This window comes from Nycticebus coucang, chromosome 4 (assembly GCF_027406575.1).
Source record: "Nycticebus coucang isolate mNycCou1 chromosome 4, mNycCou1.pri, whole genome shotgun sequence".
Taxonomy (NCBI): Eukaryota; Metazoa; Chordata; class Mammalia; order Primates; family Lorisidae; genus Nycticebus; species Nycticebus coucang.
In genome coordinates this window covers 30,348,119-30,360,821 of record NC_069783.1, presented here as the reverse complement: position 1 = coordinate 30,360,821, position 12,703 = coordinate 30,348,119, and the positions used below count along the sequence as shown (strand labels likewise).

Below are 12,703 nucleotides of genomic sequence, written 5' to 3'. Positions count from 1 at the left end.
TACTGTGCATCTTACAAGGGTACATGTGAAACTTACTAAATGTAGAATATAAATGTCTTAACACAATAACTAAGAATATGCTAGGAAGACTATGTTAACCAGTGTGACAAAAATATGTCAAATTGTATATAAAACCAGTGCATGGTACTGTGTGAATACATTAATGTACACAGCTATGATTTAATAAAAAATAAATAGGGCGGCGCCTGTGGCTCAGTGAGCAGGGCACTGGCCCCATATACCGAAGGTGGCAGGTTCAAACCCGGCCCCGGCCAAACTGCAACAAAAAAATAGCCGGGCGTTGTGGCGGGCGCCTGTAGTCCCAGCTGCTCGGGAGGCTGAGGAGAATCGCCTAAGCCCAGGAGTTGGAGGTTGCTGTGAGCTGTGTGACACCACGGCACTCTACCGAGGGCCATAAAGTGAAACTCTGTCTCTACAAGAAAGAAAAATAAAAAATAAATAAAATGATGACAACCATTAATATTCGCAACACAGAGGTTACTGGTTACCTTGTAAAAGCTGTTTATGTGTTATAGTGGGGACTATTCTCAAGGTGGTTTGTGTTTAACATGGATAGGGAAAAGAGAAGGTGAACAGACAGTACAGACTTAAGTAGTATTAGAAAAGTAAGCTGAGAAATGAAGCATTCCTGAGAATAGAACATACAACATGTAATCATGATGCAAGAAAGAGGAGAATGATGCAAGAACAATGATGCGAGAAACGGAACAATTACAGGAACATCATTTCTGAGTAGCCAACAAGTACAGGGATTGGCCTTACATAGTAGAAGTGTTGATTCATACAACAGGAGGGAAGGCAAGAGTGTTGGTTGAAATGCTAATGATAGGATGTACAGGATTCCTTGTGATTATCTCTTTTCCCTGAGTGAAATAGGCTATAGCTAGGATAAAAAAGGTTTTGGAAGTCTGAGGATAGAAAGCAAAGAAAATGGTATGAAAAGGTTATCTAGGAAAGTAGAAAACTTTTGAGCTAAGGGAATATAGTATGGGCAGCACCAACAGCATGTTTGATTATGAATTCAAAGTAGGACCAGTCAGCATGGTTTTGTTTCTCTCTATATTCGGTTGCTTAGGTGCAGGTACAGAATACAAAGTGAACTTAATGAAGGTTAAGGATTTTCCAGGGAAGTATGGCAGAGGGAAAGGAAGCACAGGGAGTTGAAAATATACAGGGTGTCCATAAAGTTCATGTACAGTCTAAACTAGTTGTCCATTTTATAAACCAGTTGTCCATTTTAAACTGCACACAAACCTATGGACACCCTGTATAAAAGAAAATGATGGACCATAGACTCTAAGTTGGATAAGGAAGCACATGACGATAAGGGAGGTGAAAATTCTGAAAATATGGTAGAGTCAATGGCTTGGAGGTTGCAGTAAAATAGAAAAATGGAGTTGGGGTAACAGGAATGAACTAGAAAGACATGAGCTGGTAACTGGTGAGTGAAATGCCTGAAATTGAGACAATAGGAGGATAAAGTTATTATAAGAGATAAGGTCTATGGTATGACCACAAGATTGGATGACTGAGGGATAGAGGACAAGATTATTTGTGGTGAAGAAGTAAAGAACTGAGAGATAAGGATCCTGAAATATGAAATCACCAAGAATTATGAGCAATCATAAAGACAGATGAGCCCAGGGTATCTCTTAAAATGTAAATTATGATAGAGAATATTGGCACAGTTCAGATGTTCCTATATTGATTTTATTCCTACTATGCTGTGGTTTACTGCACTTCAATAAAGTGAACTGTTAAGGAATTTCCTTTTGACTTCTGTAATACTGTTCCTTTCCATCAACATCACAGAGCTCTATCTGTTCTCAAGAAATCATGTTGAATGGACTATATATCTAAGAAACAGATGAATTCCTTACCCTTGGCTCTTTAACATTCTCATTCTGGGTATGAAAATATCTCCATATATTAGATTTATTGAATTTTGACTATAGTCCCAAGGTTTTAGGAATAGGAGATAAAGTGGAAAATGCAAAGAAAAAAACATTCTAATCTAATTCACAGTGCAAGGTCAAAATCATTGACAGTGCTCAATATTATATTTTGCTGAAGCTAGTTTTACTTAAAACTCATCAAATATTTATTGAGTAGTCACATTGTACTTCCATACGAAGGTGAGCAAAACACACATAGTCACTACCCTCAGAATTTTAGAGAATTTAGACCAGGCGTCCTCAAACTGTGGCCCGCAGGCCACATGAAGCGGTGTGAATTGTATTTGTTCCTGTTTTGTTTTTTACTTCAAAATAAGATATGTGCAGTGTGCATAGGAATTTGTTCATTGTTTTTTTGTTTAAACTATAGTCCGGCCCTCCAATGGTCTGAGGGACAGTGAATTGGCCCCCTGTTTAAAAAGTTTGAGGACGCCTGATTTAGACAATAATGAAAATGAAAACAGCAGAGTCTATATTGGTAGCCAAAAAGGATAGCAAATATATTTTTTTAGTAATAGTCTCAAAGCAGTATATATTTTTTCCTGCCTTATGTTAAAAATGAGAAAACATAGCTTTAGACTACAACCATTTAATTTTTTAAAAAATAACAAAAGGCAATTCTAGCACTCTGAGAAGCCAAGGCAAGTGGATTGCCTGAGTTCAAGAGCTGGAGACCAGCCTGAGCCAGAGCGAGACCCAATCTCTAAAACTAGCCAGGCTTTGTGGCAGGTGCCTATAGTCCCAGCTACTTGGAAGGCTGAGGCAAGAAAATCACTTGAGCCCAAGAGTTTGAGGTTGCTGTACTGTGATGCCTTGGCACTCTTCTGAGAGTGACAAAGTGAGACTCTGTCTCAAAAAATGAAATAAATAAATAAATAACAAAAGGCAACTGCAAAGTGATTTTTCTTAAAACATTTTAGAATTAGAATACTTTTTTTTTTGAGACAGAGTCTCACTTTGTTACCCTCAATAGTGTCACAGCTCGCAGCAACCTCAAACTACTGGGCTCAAATGATCCTCTTGCCTCAGCCTTCTGAGTAGCTAGGACTGACTACAGGCGCCCACCAAAGCACCTGGCTATTTTTTAGAGACAGGGTCTCGCTGTTGCTCCAGCTAGTCTCAACTCCTGAGCTCAAGCAATCTACCCGCTTTGGCTTCCAGAGTGCTAGGATTACAGGCGTGAGCCACCACAACCAGCCCAAGAATAAATACTTTGACTTAATATTCTTTTCCTCCCAACAAAGCAGAACTGAACACCAAACAACTGCAAGTTTACATTTAAATAATAATTATCCAACATGGAAAAATAAAAAGTGTAGTGGGATTTTTTCCATTTGCCTTAAAAATTACCTTCTTTCAATATCATAATATTGTTTATTCAGTATTTAAAATAGGGATTAAGGAATAACTTACCCTTCGGTCAGCTGCTACAAGTCTAAATTCCTGTAGTAACTTGCCAAAAAAGGATCTCTGTGGTTTTCGAAAGAGATGAATTGTCCCCTTTCAAACAAACAATATACAAATTAGCACTTAAATATCTAATCTTTCTCATAGTTCCTGTGATGTGGTATAGTAGTAATAACAACTAACGTTTATTGAGTACTCAATATATGACAAGCACTTATACTTTACATGTACAGTAGAACCTGTAAGTTGACCACCCAAGGGACTGTAACAAATCGGTCAATATAGGGAGGTGGTCAACATAAGGAATTAGGCCTACTGATACCTACATGTGGTGCATGTCTGGTCTATGAAAATTAGGTCAACTTAATGAGGTGGTCAGCTACAGAGGTTCTACTGTATTTATCAATTTAACACTCACAATAATCAAACTCAAGCATTTTAGCTCCAGACCACACATTTTATTTTTAAGGGAATACAGCAATTTGAACCAGAAAAGGAAAACAGTTTGCCAGCTGCTCTACTGTAAAGAAAATATCACAATTTATATTATCAAAGCTATATATACATATAAGTACTGGCAACTGTTTTAGAAACCCCCCTAAAGTTCTCTATTAGGTGTTAAGTCAAAGTATCTGACATCCTAGCTAGTCTCTGTGACTCTGGCTAGTACATAGTATGGATCTAGAAGAGAAAGGGCCTAGGAGTAGGGTTACCAATGAGAACGGAGACCAAGCAGCAACCAAAGATTTAACAACCAAGGAAACCATGTGGAAAAGCCTTAGCAAAAAGGAGAGTTCATGCATATATCAGAAATTAACTTATGATAAGGGCAGGATTCAATATCAGTGAAAATATGAGCTACTCGATAAATGTTTGTTTTTTTTTGAGACAGAGCCTCAAGCTGTCGCCCTGGGTAGAGTGCTGTCGCATCATAGCTCACAGCAACCTTCAACTCCTGGGCTTACGCGATTCTCTTGCCTCAACCTCTCAAGTAGCTGGAACTACAGGTGCCCGTCACAATGCCTAGCTATTTTTTGGTTGTAGTTGTCATTGTTGTTTGGCAGGCTCAGGCTGGATTCGAACCTACCAATTCTGGTGTATGTGGCTGGTGCCTTAGCCACTTGAGCTACAGGCACTAAGCCAATAAATGGTATTTTTAAAAAAGTAATGTGGCTCAGTGAGCAGGGTGCCGGCCCCATATGCTGAGGGTGGCGGGTTCAAACCCAGCCCCGGCCAAACTACAACAACAACAAAAAATAGCTGGGCGTTGTGGCGGGCGCCTGTAGTCCCAGCTACTCAGGAGGCTGAGGCAGGAGAATCGCCTAAGCACAGGAGTTGGAGGTTGCTGTGAGCTGTGTGATGCCACAGCACTCTACCGAGGGCAATAAAGTGAAACTCTGTCTCTACAAAAAAAAAAAAAAAAAAAGGTAATGGTGCATCCTTCCTATACTCTTTACTCTAACTTGTTAATTCTTTTTAAAATAATATACAGACCAGGTATAGTGCCTCATGCCTGCAGTCATAGCACTTTGGGAGGCTAAGAAGGCAGGATTGCTTGAACCCAGAAGTTTGAAACTAGCCTGAACAAAACAGCAAGACCCCATCTCTATAAAATTTTAAAAACTAGCTGGCTATTTTAGCATGTGCCTGTAGTTGGGAAGGCTGAGGGAGATGGACAGCTTAAGCCCAGGAATTTAAGGTTACAGTGAGCTACGATCAGGCCAGTATAATCCAGCCTTGGTGACAGAGAAAGAGGTGTCTTGAAAAATAAATTAAAATATAAAACTATAAAGAATATTTGGGCTCAGTGCCTGTAGCTCAGCAGTTAGGGCGCCAGCCACATACACCAGAAGTGGCAGGTTTGAACCCAGTCCGCGCCTGCCAAACAACAATGACAATTACAACCAAAAAATAGCCCGGGGTTATGGCAGGCGCCTGTAGTCCCAGCTACTTGGGAGGCTGAGACCAGAGAATTGCTTAAGCCCAAGAGTTTGAGGTTGCTGTGAGCCTTGATGCCACAGCACTCTACCAGGCAACATAGTGAAACTGTCTCAAAAAAAATAATAATATTTGAAGAAAGTATGGATGTGTAATTTTACAACCTTGGAGTTGGAGACAAACTTTTTAATAGGACATAAGACCAAGAAGTTATAATGGAAAAAAACTGATTAATTTTCCTTCACAAGTTTCATATGAGAAAAGAATACCCTAAAGGGAGTCAGGGGGACTAGAGAAGTTAAACTGTGAAAAAAATGGTAATTCATGATAGACAACAGGCCAATTTTCAATTTCCTCTATATACAACTTCTACAAATTAAAAAAAAAAAAGACACATGACCCAATTAAAAAAGTTACATATTTATAAAGCTGGCCAAATCAATAGCTACCTATTATTTACGTTTTTGAGATTTTTGCATTGCTAATTTAAAATCACAATTTCTATTACTATTTTAAAAATGAACATGGAATACCTCTCCCCTCCACCCACCTTTCTAAACCTCAGCTTCAGCTTCTTTGGAGGAAGCCTTTCTCAACTGACTTTTCAGTACATCCCCTATCACAGAGTAAATATCATATTTGCCATATGCCCTATATTTAAAATCAGACCATCCCAAATTTGAGGAAAACCATTCCAGTCATTTTCCTATGATGTGGAACAGATAATGAAACAGAAACTTCATTTAATGCCTATAAGGAAGACCAACAATCGTACTTCATGTGCTACCATGAGTTGAATTTGTGATGTTTACTGGTAATAATGGAAATAATGCCAAAAACCTGTAATTACTTTAATAATAGTTTCAGTTATTCAAAAATACTTAATCTTTTATATGGGAAAACATGGCATCATTCTATTAATTAATAGGTTTCCCAAAAACAATAGTCAATAGCTGTATTGTTTTTTTTTTGACAGGGCCTCCTCACTCAGGGAGACCCTAGGCTATAGAGCCATGGCATCAACGTATCTCACAGCCATCTAAAAGTCCTGGGCTCAAGCAATTCTCCTACTTCAGTCTCCCAAGTAGCTGGGATTATTGACATGCCTACTGCAACTGGCTAATTTTTCTTTTTTATTTATTTATTTATTTTTAGAGACAGAGTCTCACTTTATCGCTCTCAGTAGAGTGCTACGGCGTCACACAGCTCACAGCAACCTCCAGCTTCTGGGCTTAGGCGATTCTCTTGCCTCAGCCTCCCAAGTAGCTGGGACTACAGGCGCCCACCACAACACCCAGCTATTTTATGTTGCAGTTTGGCAGGGGCTGGGTTTGAAGGTATATGGGGCCGGCGCCCTACTCACTGAGCCACAGGCGCTGCCCTGGCTAATTTTTCTTTATTTCTTTTCTGTAGGGAGGAAGTCTTACTCTTGCACAGGCTGGTTTTGAACTCTGGCCTTGAGCAGTCCTCCAGCTGTGGCCTCCCAAAGTGCTAGGATTACTGATGGTTCCACTATCCTTGGCCTACAGCTACTTTTAAAGGGAAAATTCTTTTAGTTTTTTTTAGACTGAGTCTCACTGTCACCCTGCATAGTGTGTTGTGGTGGCATCGTAGCTCCCAGCAACCTCAAACTCTTAGGTCAAGCAATCCTCTTGCCTCAGCCTCCTGAGTACCTGGGACTACAGGCATGTGCTACCATGCCTAGTTTTTTCTTTTAGTAGATGGGGGTTTCATTCTTGCTCATGCTGGTCTTCAGCCTGAGCTGAAGCAATCCACCCACCTTGACCTCCTAGAGTGCTAAGATTATAGATGTGAGCCACCATGTCCAGCCTAAAGAAAAAATTCTGTTATTCCATGGCAAGTAACTGTTTGGGGGGGGAGGGTGTTTTCACAATAATTTGATTGCTAACTGCTGTACACTTAAATATTTGGATTTTAACAAAATATTTTCCTAGACGATAAAAGCCACAAAGTAGTTTGCCTACTCAAGTTGGCCAATTTGACTCTGAAGCCCCAGAAAGCAATGCAACTGGAGTATTAACAGATTATAAATGTAAAAATCTTGCAGATTCATTTCAAGCAGAAGCATGCTTTTTCTACATAGTTAGCATCTAGGGAACATTAGAGTAGTTGTAAGAAGGGATAACCCATTCCTTCAAAGCTTGGATATGCCTGTTGCTACATTATACTGAGACTCAGGAAAGGCAGAAAAAGGACAATTAACAGAATGTTGACAATTATTGATGGCAGGCATTGGTGGGGGGGGGTGTTCCATTATATTATAGTATTATAGTATCACTATTTTTATGTATATTTAAAATTTTTCATAATAAAAAAGTAATAAAAGTATAAAGTAGGCCAGGGTAGATGACGATGGCTCACATCTGTAATCCCAAAACTTTGGGAAGCTACAGTGAGTGAAATTGTTTGAGACCAGTCTGGGCAACAAGCAAGATCCCACCTCTACAGAAAGTAAAAAGAAAAACTTTAGCTGGTCATGGTAGTATGTAGTACCAGCTCCCTGTAGTACCAGCTACTTGGGAGGCTGAGGCAGGAGGGTCACTTCATTCCAGGAGTTTGAGGATGTGGTAAGCTATGATGATGCCACTGCACTCTAGCCTGGGCAACAGAGTGGGACCCTATCTTGAAAATAAAATGAAATTAAAATTAAATAAATATAAAATAAAATAAAACAAAACAAAATAAACTGAGCTTTCTTTTCTTTTAAGACAGAGTCTCACTCTGTTGCCCAATCTAGAGTGCCATGGCTTCAGCTTAGCTCACAGTGACCTCAAACTCCTGGGTCCAAGTGAGCCTCCTAACTCAGCCTCCTGAGTACCTGGGGAGTACACAGGCACCTGCCACAACACATAGCTATTTTTTCTATTTTTAGTAGAGACAGGGTTTCACTCTTGCTCAGGTTGGTCTTGAACTCCTAGGCTCAATGGATCCTCCCACCTTGGCTTCCCAAAGTTCTAGGATTACAGGTGTGAGCAACCAACCTCAGCCAAATTAAAAATATTTTAAAATAAAGCATCAGAAAAATATTACTAATTTTGATATCCAAATTATGATCACTATATATATAACCCTAAGGCTTTGCTAAGCTGTTTTTTTTTTTTTTTTTTTGGAGACAGTTTTACTTTGTAGCCCTCGGTAGTGTTGTGGCATCACAGCTCACAGCAACCTCCTACTCCTGGGCTGAGGCAATTCTCTTGCCTCAGCCTCCCAAGTAGCTAGTACTACAGGTGCTCACCACAATGCCTGGCTATTTTTTGTTGTTGTTGCAGTTTGGCTGGGGCCAGGTTCGAACACTCCACCCTTGGTATATGGGGCCAGCACCCCACCTGCTGAGCCACAGGTGCCGCTCAGCTAACTCAGTTTAAAAGGAACTAGCCAGGCATTGTGGCTGGTGCCTGTAGTCCCAGCTACTTGGGAGGCTGAGGCAAGAGGATCGTTTAAGCCCAAGAGTTTGAGGTTGCAGTTAGAGCTTATGGTACTCTAAGCAGGGCAACAGCTTGAGACTCTGTCTCAAAAAAAAAAAAAGGAACAATATGCTATTTCCGTTTGACTTACTAATACATGTTAATGTTGACAGATATAGTCTATATATATATTTTTTTTTTGAGGCAGTCTCAGTCACCCTGGGGTTGAGTGCCTTGGCATTGTTGCTTATAGCAACCTCAAACTCTTAGGTTCAAGTGATTTTCTTGCCTCAGCCTCCCAAGCAGCTGGGACTACAGGTGCCCAACACTACACCCAGCTGTTTTTATAGATGGGGTCTTGTTCTTGCTCATCCTGGTCTCAAACTCGTGAGCTCAATCGATCTGCCTGCCTTGGCCTCCCAAAGTGTTAGGATTACAGGAGTGAGCCACCGTACTTGGCCTTATATATTCTTTTATTAAAGCATTATGTGGGGGATATTTTGGTCACAAAGATAAAAAAATCCTGCTAATATTGTTATCCTTGGATATCTTTTGTTTAACTTCAGTCCTCTTTATTTAAGTCACTAATTTTCAGGTTGAGAAAATCAAAAAGGTTTCTAAAGAGTAGAGGACCACTTATGATGCCATCCTGATATCGATAACAAAATCAATTTTTTTTTTTTTTTAGAGACAGAGTCTCATTTTATCACCCTCGATAGAGTGTCATGTGAGTCACAGCTCACAGCAACCTCCAGCTCCTGGGCTTAGGCAATTCTCTTGCCTCAGCCTCCTGAGAAGCTGGGACTACAGGCACCTGCCACAGCGCCTGGCTATTTTTTATTTTTTTTTCTGCTGCAGTTTGGCCGGGGCTGGGTTCTAACCCGCCACCCTTGGTTTATGGGGCCAGCGCTCTACCCACTGAGCCACAGGCACCGCCCACAAAATCACATTTCTAATGTTCATATTACTTTCTAAAATTATATTGGCTCTCCATTGCTATCAGAATAAACTCTGAATTTTACAATCTGAAATTCCAAGCTTTCAATGACTTACTGTGTTTCTTTCCAGTCTTATCTCTTACTTCCAATAGAAATCCTCAACTCGAGTTAAAACTGATCTACCCCTTGACTCCTGGTAACATCACTATATAGTGAAAAGCTCAGATCTGTCTAACTCAAGTTCTACTAGCCCTGTAATACCTGACCTCTCTGCTTCCTCATCTAAATGAGAGAAACAAATATTGAATTAAGAGGATTAGTATAAGGCACAAATTGCTGTTTCATGTTTCACCTGCTATGTGAAGTCTTCCTAGATTATGCCAAACTATAGTGTTTTTGTAGTTTACCATAAGATAGCTTTCACCTTATCTTGCACTGTAAGTTAATTTTTTAGTAACTTCACTAATGATAAAAGCTGTATTTTCTATATATTTTCTTAGAAAGCACTATTTTGCCATAGCATGTTCTTAATCAGTGACTTACAAAATCTTTTTCCCCATAACCTTTAAACTAAATCTTAAATGTTATTTCCTTGTATTAGTGATACTAACATTTCAAGCATAGAAATTTAGTACCATAGTTTATTCAGTGTTTTATAAAAACAGGTATTTATTAAAAACCTTCTCTGGGCCTGGCAATGTACAAGGCTTTGGGAATACCAGAGTGAAATATACGCATCCTGCTCTCCATGAGCTTACAGTTGAGAAGTGAAAGACAAATAAATACATAATTTCAACACAGTCTGGTAAAAGCTACAGATGTTATTGGCAAAACCCACAAGGGATCCAAATTAACTTTATTAAAATAGGGCTGTGAATTAACAAAGCTTTATTACCTGAAAAAGCTCTGAATTTTAAGTTTCTTATCCCTTTGCCTTTAAATCTCTTCATGAGTGTTTTAGGCTGTTAGGTTTTTATGATACATATGCGTTTTGCAAAGCTTTATGCAATAAAATTGTTACTTACACATGCATGTGTGTATGTATAAATGTACCAAAGCACAAGGTATCAAGGGAGCACAGGGAGAAGAACCTAACAAGATACTGAGACATCACAGGGAAAGGCTCAAGATAAAAGAATTAAGGGGTATGGCACAGTGGCTCAAGCCTATAATACTAGCACTTTGGAAGGCTGAAGTGATAGGATCCCTGGAGGCAGGGAATTCAAGAACTGCCTGAGCAAGAGTGAGACCCTGGCTCCACAAAAAGCAGAAAACTTAGCTAGGCATGGTGGTACATACCTGTAGGCCCACCTACACTGTAGGCTAAGACAGGAGGATGGCTAGAGCCCAGGAGTGTGAGATACAGGCAGATGGAATAGCATATACAATAGGTGCAAAAGCCCAATTCAATATAGCATGATATGCAAGCTGTTCACTGTGGCTGAAATATGGATGTTGTGTATGTACAATAAAAAGGCCATAACGGTTAAGAAGCTTGACTATGGATGGCTTCATATGCCATGTTATTTTTTTTTCATTTCCTTATTTATTTTTATTTTTTTCTTTTTATTTTCTTGCTTTTTTTTGTTGTTCTTGAGAGAGAGTCCCACCCTATGCCCTAAGCAGAGTGCAATGGCATCATAGTTCACTACAACCTCAAACTCAGGGTGTGGGCATCCCGCTGCCTTAGACTCCCGAAGCTGCTGGGATTACAGGGACTCACCATGGCGCCTGGCTGGGTTTATTTTTTTCATTTTTTATGAATTGGGGGGTCTCATTCTTGCTCAGGCAATTCTCCCTCCTCAGTCTCCCACAGTGCTGGAATTACAGGTGTGAGCCACTGAGCCTGGCCATATGCCATGTTAAAAAATTAGGTGCTACACTGTCTTGAGTGCTACAGAAAATAAAAACGAGAAATTTTAAGTAAAGATGTGATGTGGTCAAATTTTAGAAATATAACTGTGGCTACATAATGACGAATGTTTTAAAAAGTATAGCTGGAGGCTATTTGGTCACTGGCCAAAAAAAGAGTATTTTTTTGTGTGCAAAAATATCACAGAACTTTACAAAAGATGGTGTGTGAATAAGACATTTTATTCAACCATATGCACTTAAGGAAAAACAGAATGAAAACAGCTTAGGCACACAACTGTTCCTTTCTCATTTGCAGACTATCAATAAGTGCTCCATGAATTTTTCCGGTAAATCCATTTTCAAAAGGCACACATCACTCTGACATCTGAAATCCTAACGAACTGCTTATCTTTAGATAAAATTCAGAGCTACATATTCGATTTCTAAAGGCATAAAATGAATAATTCCTAACATAATAATTTCTCTAACATACTTTAGAGAAAACACATCCAATAACTGTAACGTCTACTAGGATCCTCCACTAGTTTATATCAAGGCAAAAGTAAAGCAGCAATAAGATGTTCTACCAACACCTTGGCTTTCACTCACTACCTTTATGAAAACTGCTGCTGTATCATGCCACCTGCTCCTGGTAAAGCCAAGTTGCACAGTGGAGCGTTTGCCATAAAACAGACTAATAACCTCCCTTGTTTCCGCTGGCGTTATCGTCACTGCCCTAAGAATCACCACTATAGCCGTCAGTGTATACTTGTTTTCAGATGCTTTGCTGGTGGTGTAGTAGATGAAGCCGACAATGCCCTTTATTTCTACATCAAGGAGATCTCGACAGGAGGAAGTCATAAACTAACTGGGAGCTGAAAGCTCGGCCTGTAGCGGGGCCGGGATGCCCAGGGCCAAAGGAACCGGATGAAGGACCCCACGGGATCAGAGGTCCCAGGGGAACCTTTCGAGACCCAGCCACTTTTCCCAAGAGGCCCGACCACAACTGCGATGACCCCTTTTCTTAGAGGCTGAGGGACTTCCAGCCCGATTCGGAAAGAGAAATGGTAAGAACCACCTAGAGCAGAAACCCTCATACTCCCCAGCCAACTCACCATGGTGAGGAGCAGCAGAGCTCCCGCCGGAAGACGCACTGGGGGCTGGG

General features: G+C 40.1%; 1 protein-coding gene across 2 annotated transcripts in view; it reads right to left on the bottom strand.

Annotated features, from left to right (window-relative positions):
• The window catches only part of SLC30A6 (solute carrier family 30 member 6), a 54,928-nt gene extending 42,225 nt beyond the window's left edge, over positions 1 to 12,703 (bottom strand). The window contains exons 1-2 of one of the 2 annotated variants that reach the window (XM_053588042.1): positions 12,654 to 12,703; positions 3,390 to 3,476 (exon numbers count right to left, since the gene is read on the bottom strand). In XM_053588042.1, the coding sequence (XP_053444017.1) occupies positions 3,390 to 3,476; positions 12,654 to 12,656 (90 nt within the window). In that variant the 5' untranslated portion in view covers positions 12,657 to 12,703. Of the gene's footprint in view, positions 1 to 3,389; positions 3,477 to 11,407; positions 11,515 to 12,653 lie in introns of those variants that run through there. The other variant, XM_053588043.1, reaches the window with a different exon arrangement.